This window comes from Symphodus melops (assembly GCF_947650265.1).
Source record: "Symphodus melops genome assembly, chromosome: 1".
Classification (NCBI taxonomy): Eukaryota; Metazoa; Chordata; class Actinopteri; order Labriformes; family Labridae; genus Symphodus; species Symphodus melops.
In genome coordinates, this window is record NC_136691.1 from 47006080 (window position 1) to 47021535 (window position 15456).

At 38.5% G+C, this 15456-nt stretch overlaps 1 protein-coding gene across 1 annotated transcript in view; it reads right to left on the reverse strand.

Moving 5' to 3' along the window:
* Positions 1–297: 297 nt before the first annotated feature.
* LOC306820349 (transmembrane protein 132C) overlaps positions 298–15456 on the reverse strand; it is a 261260-nt gene continuing 246101 nt past the window's right edge. Inside the window, exons 10-18 of the mRNA XM_079338168.1 lie at positions 11902–11965; positions 11575–11706; positions 11303–11380; positions 9024–9086; positions 8367–8495; positions 5644–5772; positions 5170–5469; positions 4756–5030; positions 298–4513 (exon numbers count right to left, since the gene is read on the reverse strand). Of these exons, the coding sequence (XP_079194294.1) occupies positions 3892–4513; positions 4756–5030; positions 5170–5469; positions 5644–5772; positions 8367–8495; positions 9024–9086; positions 11303–11380; positions 11575–11706; positions 11902–11965 (1792 nt within the window). The 3' untranslated portion in view covers positions 298–3891. The remainder of the gene's footprint in view (positions 4514–4755; positions 5031–5169; positions 5470–5643; positions 5773–8366; positions 8496–9023; positions 9087–11302; positions 11381–11574; positions 11707–11901; positions 11966–15456) is intronic.

Here is a 15456-nt window from a genome sequence, read left to right on the forward strand (position 1 = left end):
GATTTTAATAGTGCCACCTCTGTGATTGAAGGAGTGCTAATCAGTGAAATCAGATGCTGTTGTCTTGTCGCTCTCCGTGACACAGTCGCCTATCCTAATGTCCTAATGGGAGGGGGGTGACATCATTAATGATACACCGCTGGCAAATGTTCATCTCAGAATAGACAAAGCCCTGGGACAGAATTCATATCAACTTGTCCTAATAACTAGAATAACAGCGTAAAATAAACATGGTGCATGGTGTACACAAAGTACTGAAGTTGATATTACACTGAAAAAGAACACATAAAAGAGCATTATCAGCTAAAGAAGCAAGCCGTCATGTTTTGGTTATGGGTCTTTATTGGCCTCCATGTTAAAACAATGACAATATCAAAGAGAGAGGAAAAAAAAGGAATTTTCAGGGTTCATATCTAATGTATTTCTTCTATTTGTGTCAAATTAAGCAGCCCAGGTAGGCCTCTCACTAAAAACTCAACTCTTTGATTCATACATCATTGATTTGTTTTCTCCTGCTGGCTTAAATATTGCTCAATTAGAGAGGAATGAATGAAAAAAACATTTATTCTTCAAATTAAAACTTGCAACAGATTAAAATTATTTTGAATGGATTCAACTGACGTGTTCCTAAGTTAGTATTCACCTTAATAAAGTGTTATTTCTTGTCAGGGTTTAACAATCTTTAGTGTCAACTGATGAATCGGTTCCCTTTATGGTTTAAAGCAGATATTGTTTTCAGGACAGCTACTGCATATCAGTACATATCCAGATTCAATGAAGACACAAAGATTATCTTTCATGTCAATTATTTTTGTATTAGATTTTTTTTAAATAAATAATATATATGTTTTTGAGGAAATGCAATGTGAAGGACTGATTTAATGATCAATCAACTTCCTTTTAGCAACACTTTTGCTTTTTACAATAATAAATTCAAGACGGTGTTATGTATATGAACACATTTCTTCATGAGATTGTTTGCTTCAACATATGAGGCATCCATCTTAATGGTTACAAAGGAAAACAGTCGCTGAGAGGTAGGTGGAAAAACAAACTGTGCCCACGTATCAAAAAATTCCCTTTGAATGTTTGAAAGCTGCAAAGATACCTGCAGACAAAGAAACCATTATGCCAAACAACAAATTGTCGTGAGAATACATTTCCGGAGTGCTTTGGTTAGCAATATGTGAATTGAAAAGCTCCCAAATTGGCTACATCGCATACATGTGTCATTGTCTTGTATAAAGAAAAAGCCAAGATGCCCACAATTCCTATACTTCAAAAAATAGCCATGTCTTTTTTTCATTGAGATTCATACAGTTTTTTAAACCACATAGGTAGAGTCGGTGTCACAGTTAGCACTAGCAAGTAAAAGTTTGTCATCTGAGAGCGTTGCTACACTTCCCTTGATGCTTCTAATCTCAGCCAGCCTGCAGCTGTGCAAGGTGAGATGTAGACTATATATACACCGCAACAAATTCCTTGTATGTGTAAATGTTCTTGGCAATTAAAGACAATTCTGACTCAGATTCTGATATTGTGTGTATTAGTCCAGAACATGAAGTTAAGTTGCCATCATCAGTAAAACATCTATTGCTTTGGTTGAGGCTGTGACTCCATTTGGAGGCAGCTCAGGTTTTTCATTTTTGCCAATCCAAGTAGTGTTAGTCCATTCAATTCTCTCTTGATTTAGTTTCACACCTAATGATTCAGACTTTATGATCCCATGTGCAATTTTTATCATGATTCTTGTAGAATTGAAGGATTGAAAATAGAGATGTTAATGAGTGGTCTTCTCCAGATCCTGACTTTGTGTTCCTCCCAACATCCTCACAATTGGCCTTTCAGCCTGAAGTTAATTCAGATGTGTTGCACTGTTAATTCTCTCCATTTTAAACCGCATAATGGAGCTCAACTGATTCCTACCCTGTACAAAGACAACAACTAATTGAATACTTGAAATAAAGACAGGAACACCTTTAGAAAAAGAACCAATAAGATCACTTTCACATTGTGGTGGTAGATAGTATTGAGTACCTTATTTGCACTGTAAAATGTACAAAATATCCCCATATTGTTGGCTAGTGACCTGCAATCTTATTCACAAGCACTTTGAAGCATGTTTATTTATCTACAACATACAGTGTACTTTGAAACAGTAACACATTTATAAATAAATATTGCAATCTTAACAATCTTACAGTTCTCCGTAGTTATTGTCAGTTCTTCTTGACTCGTCACCTGAGCTTAACGAAGGTGAGGCAACCTCTGACTGTTCTGTCTTCTTGCTTTTACTTGTACTCACATGTGCTATAATTTACCAGTAGGTTCATTATTCTCTTCTCTGACCTTGGCCGTTCTTTCCTTCCTCACCCCCTGTAATGTTAATTTAAATAAATAGATCACTAGGAGAAAACAGAAAAAAATCATATATCCTTAAAATATTATAAATCTCTGAAATAATAAGCTACAATTAATATCTTCCTAAATTAGGAAAAAATGTAATTAGGAAAAGGATAAAACATTCTATTTATCAAAAAGGACAAACCAAAGGATAGCAAAATATACAATTAAGTTCAGAAAGAAAAAAAAAACATGTCTCACAAACCCATAACTAGTCAAGAGATAATCATGAGTGTCACTTCATTTTCGTTGTATTGTGATGTAATATCCTGTTTGCTCCATGTAGATTCTCTGGACTGTCTTGTTTCTTACGTAGTTTCTGTTTTAATTATCCTCACCATTAAGTGTTCAGTTGGACTTTGCAAAGCCCAAGCAGTCTCCTTTAATATGAGACACCTCAGTCAGTTCTGCCTTTTAGTCTACAGTCATCATCTCACAGTTTTTCATTATGTACTTAAATTCAAAAGTTCCTACTGCCATCCAATCACAGTTGAGAAGAGGGGCCAGGGGATGACTGGATTGGTTCTGAAACAGAGAGAGAGCCATCATTGGCTGAAAGGTATCAGGAAACAGCAGGTAAGCCGTAATTATGGCCAATGTCCTTTCCTGTTGGTAATTGTGCAAGTTTAAATGCCTCTGTCCTGGATCCAAGGGAGAAAAGTCTTTTTCTTCTTCTTTTTTTTTTTTTTTTTTACAACATATTAACTTCCAATTCTTCTCACATTCTGACATACGAGGAAAGAGCATGACTGCACATATTCAGTGATGAATGGCAAAATCCCAATAGTGCCTGAATTTATAGTTGAGTTCTTTTTACATTTTACTTATGAACAATGCCAAGACAAATAGGTCACATGATCAAACGTAAACAATCAACTTCATTATAAACCATCAGAAGACTGCACTTATAAATGACAGATTTATATAGTAAAAGTACGCGGAGCTATCAATGACCAATAAATAGCCACAATGGTAATGGCAATACAAGATATGAGTAAAATATATCTCAAATGATGTTCTTGGCATCCTCATTTAAATGAACAGTGGCTAAATAATGTGTGTCCAAATAACATACCCTGAATTTACTGTATTGCAAAATGGTTCACCAATAGTTTTGAAATTAAACATTCATAACCAAGTAACTTAATTCTTTTTTTACAATAATATTTGCACATTAAATAACAGAAAATAAAGTCAAATATTTTGTATTGTTTGCTACCATTGATTTCTGTGTGAGCTAGTAATGACAGTATGCTCCCGGAGCTAAAGGGGAGCTAAACTTAAGCATCCCTAACACCGCCTACTCAAACTCTATCAAACTCTCTGCCACACTTTTTGTTCCATTCACTGTCCTCACGTTCTTCTCACTCTCCCTCCCTTCATCCATTGCAAAGGCATTACAGGTGAATTGTACTCATTGTCCATCCTCCCCCTCCTGCCCTTATCCTCTGCCCCTCCACTTCTCAGTTTGTTTGTTTTTTCTATCAGTTACAGATTGTCTTGTAGCCTCTCCATGTAGGTTCTGATTTCAGACTGACCTAGGTCCATGTCCTGGCACACCCACTTGATGTCATCTTCGCTTCCATTGGTCACAAGGACTGAAGAGTTGGTGTACGGACCACCCCCACCCAAATTATCATTGGGCAAAACTGTGGCAAAAGACGTGAACTGGACACGTTTGCGTTTGGCGGCTGCAACTGCAGCTGCAGCCTTTGCTCGAGGGGAATTATTCAGATGCTCTGCTTGACCAGTGGCATTTTTGCCACCAGAAGTGATTGTTGAAAGGCACTGATGCGGTTCTTGTACAGATCTGGGCAAGGTTTGTCCATGTGTGATGCCACGGTGTCCACCTGTACCTCCACCCCCACTCATGGTGCCCATTCCTGTACCCATCATCAGCGTGTTACCAGCCCCATTCAAAAGGTACTTGTTCTCTTCATATCCACCTTCATTCCGGTCAATTATGGTTGTGCACTCATCAGGCAGTCCACCCTGGCATTGGTCAGAATGGTCTGCTAGAAGATCAGCCTCATTGCCAAGCCACACCCAGTCATGGGCGTGGTTCATGTTACCTCCTGCCTCCAACACAGGGACCTGCTTGTGGCGGTATCTGCAGATAAAGACAATAATAGGTCTACATGACTTAGGCACAATTTTGGGCAACTTATTTGATTGAATAAATGTTCAAGACACACTAGAAAAAAAGAAAAAAAAACTACAGTTGTGTAAATTTTATTTGGTAAAAGCTACACAGCAATGTACTGTATATTTGGACCATAGACACTGCTGAATTTTCTGCTGAAAAATGAGAAATAATAATCATTTCAATAATCAATAGTCACTTTGTTGTACCTGAAAGCAAAGCTGACACAGTTGATGAGGAAGACCAGTATAGCTAGACAGAAAACACCCAACAGGGCATACATCCCGATCTCCAGGTCAGACAATCCTCTGGTGGTTTGGGTCAGTTCACTTTCCCCAGTGCCTGGTACCTCCACCTGTGCAGGGTAACTGCTGTAGTCTCCGGCTTGGTTCGGGCCACCGCCCCTGCTGCTGCTGCTGCCTCCACTGTTACCTTTACCACCTGAAGTCCGATGGGTAACTGTACTCTTGGTTGTTGTGCTTACCTGATGTGTGAAACGGATAGAAAATGTAAGATATATTAATTCAAATCATTTAGTAGTGGTGCACCAAATTACTCATTTTACTGAGTTAATTGACAATGTATTGGAAAAACACGTAGTTCATCAATTCCTTGTTTCCCACCTTCCTCATGGCTCCTTCCTCTCGATCTACAGCTGCACTGTTGGACTTCCACTCTCCGTCATCCTTTGTTCGTAGGTCATTGGTGCTGTTGTCCATTCCTCCTTCAAAGTCTGACCCACCTCTTCCCATCACACCTCTGTCATCACTCTTTGCTCCAAACTTCACTATTACATTACCGATTCCAGATGCCAGAACACTTTTTCTTTTGGATTTCTGACAGGTCTCAGAGATGACCATCTCAACACGAACCAGAGCTCCCTGTCCATCACTCTCTGCCACGACAATAGGCCAGTGTTGTTCCTGATGAGAATGAAGCATTACAATTTAAATTTAAATTAAAAAAAAAAAAAACAGGAAAATTTGTCAAAATTCTAATTTTGTCACAAAGCTGTCACTTCCTTAATATTTTGTCCTGGTATCTTTTACAAAGCCTCACACTACTGGACTGACAAACACAACTTCCAGGTTAAGTACCTGATTGTTGATGGAAATAACGTTTTCATCCAATGACACAGCTGAGAGGAGAAAGTCCTTGGAATCATACACATCAAGTGGTGTCACTGAACCGTCACTGTACTGTATCCATGCACTGATCGTAGCCTCCTGAAAAACAATCAAAAACAGTTCTTGCTTACTTACTTATTTATTCAACATAAATGTGTTTTGGATATATTGACAGGGCTCTATGCTGGCCTTTTGCCCCTGTGCTAGGGCTGCAGTCCAGAGTGTGGCATTCAATACTTTGTACATCCTATTGTACTTCATGGATTTATCTCACATCCTTTTCCTGATGTGGCTTTACACTCTGTTTTGTACTGCAACACTACAGTTTAGTTGTACTTTCTTGGCCTCTAAGCTTTTCGAGGTTGCAGTGTGTCCTGGTTTGGTTTTGTTCTGCATTTAATCCTGTTTTAGTTTCCATTATTTCCCTCGTGTTCTGTGTATGTATGTTCCTAGTGTGGTTTACTTTAATCCTTAGTGTGTTTCCCTGTATCCTTGTGTTCTTCTATGTTGCCTGTTAGTTTATTTCCTGTCTTGTGTTTTAAGTCTAGTCTTTAGTGTTTCCTGTTTTATTTTGTAGATCTGGTTTTGGTGGTGGTGTCAGTGTTAGGTTTTACTTTGTACTTGTCCTCAGTGTTCTGGTCTTGTGTTCTTTGTTCCTTGTGTTTCCCGCCTTTGTGATTACCCTGATGTTCTTCACCTGTCTCGTTAGTATCACTTGTGTCTGATTACCCCTTGTCTATTTAGTCTCTGTGTTTGCCTCAGTTTCTTGTCGGTTCATTGTCATTGTCTCGTGGTTTGTCGTTGTCCTGGAATGTGTTTCATCTCCCTGCTCCCTGTGTTTCTCATCGTGATTTTTGGATTTCTGTTATTTAAGTAAGTTTTTGCCCTTTTTGTTAAAATAAATTAAGTTATTCTGCACTTGGGTCCTCCTCCTGCTTCCTACCTGCTACAACGTGACAGTGTTTATTTATGGATTTGGATGGCTGTAACTCTCGAACTCAAACTTATTTAGGGTTCTGTTTCACTGATGAAGGACTCCTGGTGAGTTGCCACATTTTGTATCCACTTTTACTCACACATGTAAAAACTTCATTTACAGACCATGTATGCACTTTAGATTAGGTTAACAAACAATTGTAAAAACTCCCATAAGATTTTTTTTTTTGGTGTCTGATTTTTGAAAGAAAATAATGTCTACACTTCTTTATGAGCTACAACCCGGACTGTCAGGTGATTATATCTATACAGTAATCTTTAATGTCAAATAAAATAAAAAAATAAAAAAACCCATCATCCTACAGAAACTGACTTTGTTTACATTTTTTACAGGAGAAAATTACACTGTTTTTAATCTGACAACATGACACACACATATACAGGACAAGATCAGCAAAGAGATAGATTGATGTCTTTGTTGTAACTACTTTCTTTTGTCCACAGTACCCCTTCACTGACTGGACTTTTCTTGTTCCCCACACTCTATCTCTTCTTTCACAAAGGGAAGATAGTCAAAGAAAAAAATAAAACAGCTTTTCCATAACTAAAAACATCACCACTGAGTGTTTTGTCTATTTGCTTATCTGTACACAACTCTGAACTAATTCCCCTTGATGAAAAGTTTGTCCTTCCTTAATTAGTACACAGACATATCAACATCTATTTATTTTCATATAATTTGTCCCCTTTTTTCTTGCCTCTAACCCTTCTTACCCTCTGGTTGTCTGGGGTTTTAAGTTGTTTTTCTGATTTCATCTGCTCTCCTCAGGTAATGGTTAATGGTGTGGATGAAAACAGACGGATAGAAGAAATTAATGTGTGAGTAAAACGCGAGATTAGATCTGTATTATTCCTTTTAATAAACTTCTCATTCAGTTGGCCCGTGGATAGAAATTATAGCGGTGTGGTTTTGTTTGAATAAAAAAAAAGGGAAAGAAGTGATAGAGAAGAGAAACAGAGAGATAATGGCATGATAAGGTGGGTTAAAATATCCCTCAGCAATTTGATCACAGAGTGAAATATGGCTTGTAAAATTGTAGCCAAAGAATATCAGACTTGGTATTATATAATATATGTACTGGTGAGATTTAATGTTCGCTGTAAAAGATTACTTTTTTTCTATGAATATTCCTTCATCATGGGTTTTGTCAGGGAGTTTTTTTAAAGAAAAGCGTATTCAGAAAACATACACTTCTTTAATTTGTTTAACATGACAAATGTGAATACCCCTACGATTTTTTTTGAGCATTGTCAAATATGATAACAGAAACACTGAATCTGTTTCTTAATGTAAGTGTTCTCTTTTTTTCTGTAGACCTTAAGGTGGTTTAGTTAAGTAATGCTAAAGCCTCAAAGAGACTCATTCCTAATTAGAAAGTGATTATGGGACAGATAGCAGTATGATGCTCAAACCAGGGACTTACTGTTGATCTCCTATAATTGCAACCTTTAGGGTATGTAACTGTAAAGATAGGAGAAGCTTACGGTAAATGTAACCAATCAAACCTAAAGGCAGGAAAGTCTCTTCATAGATTTATCAAACTTCTGCATGAGCAAATTACGTAATTATATGGTTAATACAACCCTGGGAGGAAATAATAACTTAATGACAGAGCTTTTTTATGTGCGTAGTTTTGTTTGTGTGCGTGTGTTTTTGGTTGTTTTGTGTGTGAGTGTGTGTCTGTAGTACCTCCTACCTGTTTCGGTGAGTGGAGCAGGTCTGTAGCTGAAGTGGTCAGCTGGATAGCCTGATTGTTGCCAGGACTGGGTGTCATACTGAGGGACAGAGAAGCAACCAGCTGCACTCCCATATCTGTGATGGTGACCTACATGAACAGGAGATACTGTAGGTCACTTGTTCAAACAGCCACCCACTCAGTTACTGATAGACAAGAACATGATTGTTCCTTCAGAACTGATCTGAAAGTAAATTGTTTTAAAGGTTGAGCAGATTAATCACTTCTGCTACTATGTTAAATCTTTTTTGGAAACGGTGTGCAAAATTAATGTATACACTGTAATTCAATGTTAAAAAGGAAGAAGTTATTTTGAGATCATAAGCATTCAATGTATAATGTCAGTTTAAAATGCATCTGAATCAAACAACAATTCATTTGCTCTCATATACCAAACTATGGCCTTACACAATATTGGTCAGTTTTTCTGAACATGTAAGAAGTGCTGGTTCATTAGCCTACCCTCCAATAAAGGTTTAAGAGCCCAATGGTGTCTAATATTAGGATTGGATTAAAATATGTACCATGTGTTTTAAGAACAAGTTTTAATATAAATACAAGTTTAAGGGGCATACAATCACATAAAACATAATATAATAAAAAAATACATAAGTCTACCTTGTCATCCAACACTGTCACAGTCTTCTCTGCTAGGATAGAATCAGACAGCGGGGACAGAACCTAAAAAAAGAAGATCAGACAACAAATGAACAGATTTAAAATGTTAAAATTACATTCAAATAAACGTTTTTGCTTCCTTACCAATCCATCAACATAGCTATAAGAGCGTTAATATGGGCAAATAGAATGTAACCAAAATGTCAGTTCCTAAAAGTTTCCTCTAGAAATATGCTCTGTATGACAGCTATATGTTTCCTGCTCTAATATCCCATGTCTGCTGGTTCTTTTTCAGGAAAAAGCTCAACGTTGACAGATTTCTTTTTTCAGCTGCTGCCAAATTCAAGTAAAAAAAAGAATGCCCATTCATGACAAGCTTGATGTTTCACAGGTTAATGAATCGACAGCTTGTGCCCATAAATGTTGCATGAAAATAATTCCAACTTTTTAGTTGCTGTTAATAAGAAATCATGGGTATAAAATGGAAAACTTTTCAACACTTTCATGTAAAAAGCTTTTGTTTTGGTGTCAGAGATGTGTGTAACATAGACAGAGGAGCAGTGAGAGCTGGTCAACATGACAGTATAAAAGAGTGAGAAAGGATTATATCTGACACATTGTAACACACAGAAACATAAAAACACACGCACATACACTGTTCACGTCTGTCTGCCAGCTGTGCTTCGATGTGTCAGCATTGAACAAAGACAACTTAGCATAAAAAAAAAACACAAGGCCACAACTAAAGGAGTAAAAGAGAGCAAAAGGAAGGAGAATGGATTGAGTGAAAGTGAGAGCGGGTGAACATGAGAGAAATAAATGAAGAGGGTGTCAAAGAGAGAGACAATGACAAATAGAGGAGGACAGAAAGTGAGAGGGGCAGAGAGACGTGGCGTCAAAGAGATTGAGGAACCGACAGAGAGAAGGGGCATACAGACAGACAGTGATAGAGATTAGGATCCTCGTTGTTGTAGTATACTACTTCGCCCGGCGACAGGAGGACAGGCTGATCGGATTGGTGTACAAAGAAAATCTCAGTGAACGTGTACGGGCGTCAAACTCAATCCCACCCTCGGCGAGGTTACAAAATGCAATGATTGACGGCTTTGGGATTGCTCTTCAAGACAGGCTGAGAATAAGAGGGCGAGAAAGAGAGACTCCGGGAGAAGGAGGGAGAGTGAGACGGGGAGGGAGAGGCTCGCGGAGACGGAGCTCGGGGGGTAAAATTGAAATGTCAAACTATCAAATGACGGCTGTCGGCTCTGGCTTCTCGATGGGAATGCTGGGTAAATTTTCTCTCCTGGCTCCCCAAACAGAGCACAGCTGTCTGTATGCGTGCATCTATTAGCGTGTGGGGTCTGTGCATGCATGCGGCAGTCCCCAGTCGAATGGATGCAAACACACACTCAGCTGTTCCCCAAAATCCCCAAGATATCCTCCCCCCTGCTGCACTCCACTCCATGCCAAACCACTTTCATTGCCCGCACAACACAGTTCTCAGAGCAATCGTGCAAAAATAAGCACCTAAAACGAAATTGTATCCTGAATCATAAAACACATTTGGTTATAAGTTACATGAAAGATGGTGATGTTACATACAGTAACAGGAGGAAGTTACATAAAATGTATGTCATTTCAAATTTAAGGAGGTTTTGCCGCAGCTCTGGTTTATAAGAGTAAACCAGCAAAATTAGACATTAAGCTTAAAGACTGTCCTCCTCTGTCACTTTATTCACAATGGACCAGCTTATAGGAATTCAGCAGAAGCACAAGTGTGTTCACTGTGTGCCAAAGGAAGTATGTCTGTGTATAATTGCTGAACATCACACTGAGACGTCAGGGCCAAATCCGACAGTTAATTGTGGCTAACTGTGTAACGAGCCTGCAGACGAGGCTTATAGCTGCAGGAGAGGAAGAAAGAGAGGATGACGTACTTTATCGTGAAATGTAAGTTGCCAAGTTACACCGTGCTTCACATAATCATCCACTGGAAACTTCTTGGCCAAGTTATGTTGTCTAGAAAGTTGTAAATACATTGTCAACATACAGCACCTTTTCTGAATTCTTCAAATGTAATTCTCAGCCTCTTTCTGAGATGCTTTGTGTTTAGTCACTGTGTCCAACTTCCTCCTAGGATGGACTCGCTCCTAATGCTAGCTCACCTGACTCTTTCCTTTTTTCGTTCTGTTCGCTTTTATTCTCAACTTGGAATAAGAGGAAGTCTTAAAGATAGCAGGCTGGATCACTTCTATAAAGATGGGAGTCCAAAAGAGGCATACTTGTATAGTGGTGATCCCAAGGTCACGTCCGATCAAGATTCGTCCGTCTATCAGTCGAGCAATACGAGGATCTTCCACCTGTTGAGCACAAACCATTCAACACTACTACCATGTTTCTAATGATACACAGCTTCATGTAAATGGGTGAAGTATCCCTTTAACATACTTTCAATCTTCTCATTGAGCACTAGTGGGTCAGTATATTAAACAAAATATTGAACTAAAGTCTTATCAGGTTGTGAAAAAAAGTGAAAATAGTTGTTTATATTTACCTTAAGCTGATCCAACACCAAATGAGTGATATCTGCCTGCCAGTCTGCTCCTAACATATAGACCATCTCTCCTCCTGGGTCAGAGGGCTCTGCGACAAAATGAGTGAGGACCCGCACCAAGGCATACTGGTACTGAGAGATCCAAAGAACGCTTATGTTAGACTCTCATCCACATAATGGGCACTTATGTCTGTGTTTTGGCTTGTGAGTTACAAAACATCCAAAACAGTGACAGCCTATTCTCTTTTCAAGGGATGTTGTCATTCAAGAACAATGTTAAGAAATACTGACTTTTAGAGTGATGTGAAAAAAACAGTTCCATAATACCTGCAGGGTGCAACCTTTTCCCTTCCTCTCATCGTCTTCATCATCTTCACTGTCTCTCGTAGGTCTGGGAGGAAAGGTGATAAATGGCATAGAATAAAGGGTCAGATTGTCGGGTAATTTAATGCCATTTTTATGCTCAACACAGAGCTGCAGATGATGCACTGTATCATCTCTGCTCCAGGCTACCGGTATATTGCAAATCAAACAAAAGACACGTCATCTTTTAATCCAGCTGTATAACTTCACAAAATATTTTCTATTAAAACACATTTTTTTCATAAAAAGATAAGTACGAACATAATATGTATAACAAGTTTGTAAGTGATAGGTGTAATTCCATGATCAACCTAAAAGAAAGAAATAAACTGAAAGGGAGAGGGCTTTGAGTTTTTGTGTTGAAACAGAAAACCACCTGAGTAGATATTTCTTTCTCTCTTATACACAGCAACACAGACATTCCTTCCTCCCTTTGTGTAATACCTATACTTAATATAACATGCAGGCTGGCCCACACTGGCTGATACATTAACACAGGAACATATACACACAAAGAGCTTCTTTTGTGTCCTAGATCAGTCCCGGAGTGTGAAACCCAGGTGATATTACAGGAATTTTCTTCCCATTTTCCCGGGTCCCTCGTGAAATGTGTCAGAGTCGGAGTGTGTATCTAATAGTGCTTGTGTTTCATTCTGTGAGACAGTGGTTACAGGAGATGGATGTGTGTCTGTGTGTGCGTGTGTGTGTGTCTGTGTGTGTGTGTGTGTGTGTGTGTGTGTGTGTGTGTGTGTGTGTGTGTGTGTGTGTGTGTGTGTGTGTGTGTGTGTGTGTGTGTGTGTGTGTGTGTGTGTGTGTGTGTGTGTGTGTGTGTGTGTGTGTGTGTGCGCACACCAAGCAGTGGCTTTCTGGGCAGAAATTCACTAAATTGAAAAATAGGCCCAGTATTGCAGAGGTGAAGGCGGAAAGATGGGAAAATAGTAACAGAGACAAAAATGACTTTGCACACACAATTGCACACTGTCACGTGTGACCATGCACATAAAAACACACGTCGGTTTTCAAAGTGAGAAAATACATGGAACACTAGGAACAGGGTATTCACAACCTTACACAGAAAGGACACATGTATTTTTGAAGACTGTCTTTTAAAAGTTATTTATAATTTTGATCTTGACAAGTTTCCACCAGGACTCTGTTTATTTTATAATGGGAGGTAAACTGCAGTGAGCAACGAGGAAGGGGGTGACGTGCATCAAAGGGCAGAGGTTGGACTCTAACCCACTGTGCTGCAATGGCAACAATAGCCATCACATATTGGTTTGCTCAAATAACCACCAGGCTATCTGATGGCACGGAAATCTAATTTAAAGTTCAAGAATGGAAATGGCACTACAGTTTTTAGATTATACATCCCAAAACCATAGGAAAGTGAATGTTTCTTTTCATAAATAAAGCATCTTTATTTAGTTCATATGCACAGCTAAACACAATTCTATCCAATGTAAGGTAACCCTTTAGACACATGGTTAATCTGCACTCTATCATAGCTTTGTCGTAAGGGGAATACACAAATTCACGTTTTGTTAGAATCAAAAAAAAAAAGTATATTAAAAATAATAGAACAACAGAAGCGGCAATAGCTCAGTCCTTAGGGACTTGGGTTGTGAACCGGAGGGTTCAGTTCAAGTCCCAATGCGGACCAAAATACTAGTCTGTTAGCTGGAGAGGTGTCAGACCACTTCTCGAGGACTGCCAATGTGTCCTTGAGCAAGGCACCAAACCCCCACAGGCTTAGGGGGCGCTTCCAGTGAGGGCAGCCACTGCACTCTGACATCGCTCTATTAATTCATGTCCCCAGGTCCTGCTTGTGCATGTGTGATTCAGGCCTGTGTGTGTGAGAAGCATGTCACTAAAATAACAGAGTCCGAACCAGAATTTCCGCCTCAGGGATTAATAAAGTAAAAAAAATAGAGAGAACAAAATATAACAAATACTATGAGAAGGTCAATAGACATTGGATCCAATTAGGCATAAAAAATACATCATCATAACACTTTCTTTGTATACTGCAATGAATGTACCTTCCTTTCCACTTTCACAAACTGCCTCACAAACACACACAAAGCTATACACAACAGAAGAGAATAATGGGCATGTACACACAGACACACAAAAGTAAGGAAAATAAGCAACTACTACACACAGCTATTCAGGAAGTAAACAATTGACCCGTGTCGTCACCCTTTTCAGAGATTGTTGGTGTGTACTTGTGTGTCGGTGTGTGGGTATAGGTGTGTGTTTAAGTGAATGAAGGCTTTATTCAATGGCAATGATGCTAAAGCTATAACAGTTGTCATCAGTATAGTCAGGCAAGCCTTGACCTCATGTGAAATTATAGACTGGCTGGAACCATATGTGCTCTCAACTGCTCCATTCAATAAGCCATATATCACACACCTCACACACACACGCTGAGCAAACAATAAGCGCTGATTATATTCAAGCAGTAAAGGATGGCTGGAGTTAAAGCACATATTTTGACCTCATTCTTCCGGTTATTTCTGACTTGAAAAGCTCCCAATTTCAAATGTTTGCTTACAAATTTTTCAAGAAAATCTGTGAACTGTTGATGTTATATTTATGCCTATGATTGCTTTCGGATTTCAGATCAGATATTTATTTTTGGCTTTACTTATTTTATATTTAAATTTCATGTTATACTTAAGTACTACAGAGCTGCATATAGCACTACAATAAAATAACTAATTTTATGTGTAAACACAACATTGAATACATAAAGTAAGTCTATGTCACAATCAAGAAATCAAACAAGACAGTTAGCCTAGAATTAAAATATCACTGGAACAAGACACAAACGTTTTATGCTCGCCCTAGCTATGACCAACATTAGCATTTTACTGATAAACTGTGCTGGTATCCTTGTTCTTAAGCAACAGTAAAAAGGTACAAAAAAGTTGTTCAAAATAACTTAGATTTAGTGTCATCTCAGTCGCGTGTCTGACATGGCCATTAACCATTTTACTTTACAAGATTTTTTTTTTACAAGATTTTTTTTTTTTAATGATTGATACATCAACACAAGTGAAAAAGAACAATGACAAATAACCCCATTAAATAACAAAGACGTGTTAGTGATCTAAGTATAAATACCGAGTGAAAAAAAAAACACAACCCCAATAAACATGGAACACCTTCAAGAAAACAAATTCATATTTGATATTCAAGTTCAATGAACCCTTTTTATAACACTTTCAATTAACAAATTGTTATTGACCCAAAAATGTCTATTATTCTCGGTGTCAATCTGAAGACGCTGATTTCAAAGTCAAAAATGTGTGTTGCAGATGAAGATGATCCCCCTCGCTCCATCCAGAATTGAACCCTCTGAACATTACTTTTTTGCGCCAGGAAACATTTTTTGACATTTGAGTTAGCTGCTCTGATTTAAGTAGCTGATAAACGTAGACGTAACATAAAGTTGTAGAGAAAGGGAATAAAGGGGGAGGAGCTAAGTAGCATTAACTGCCTTGGCAACAT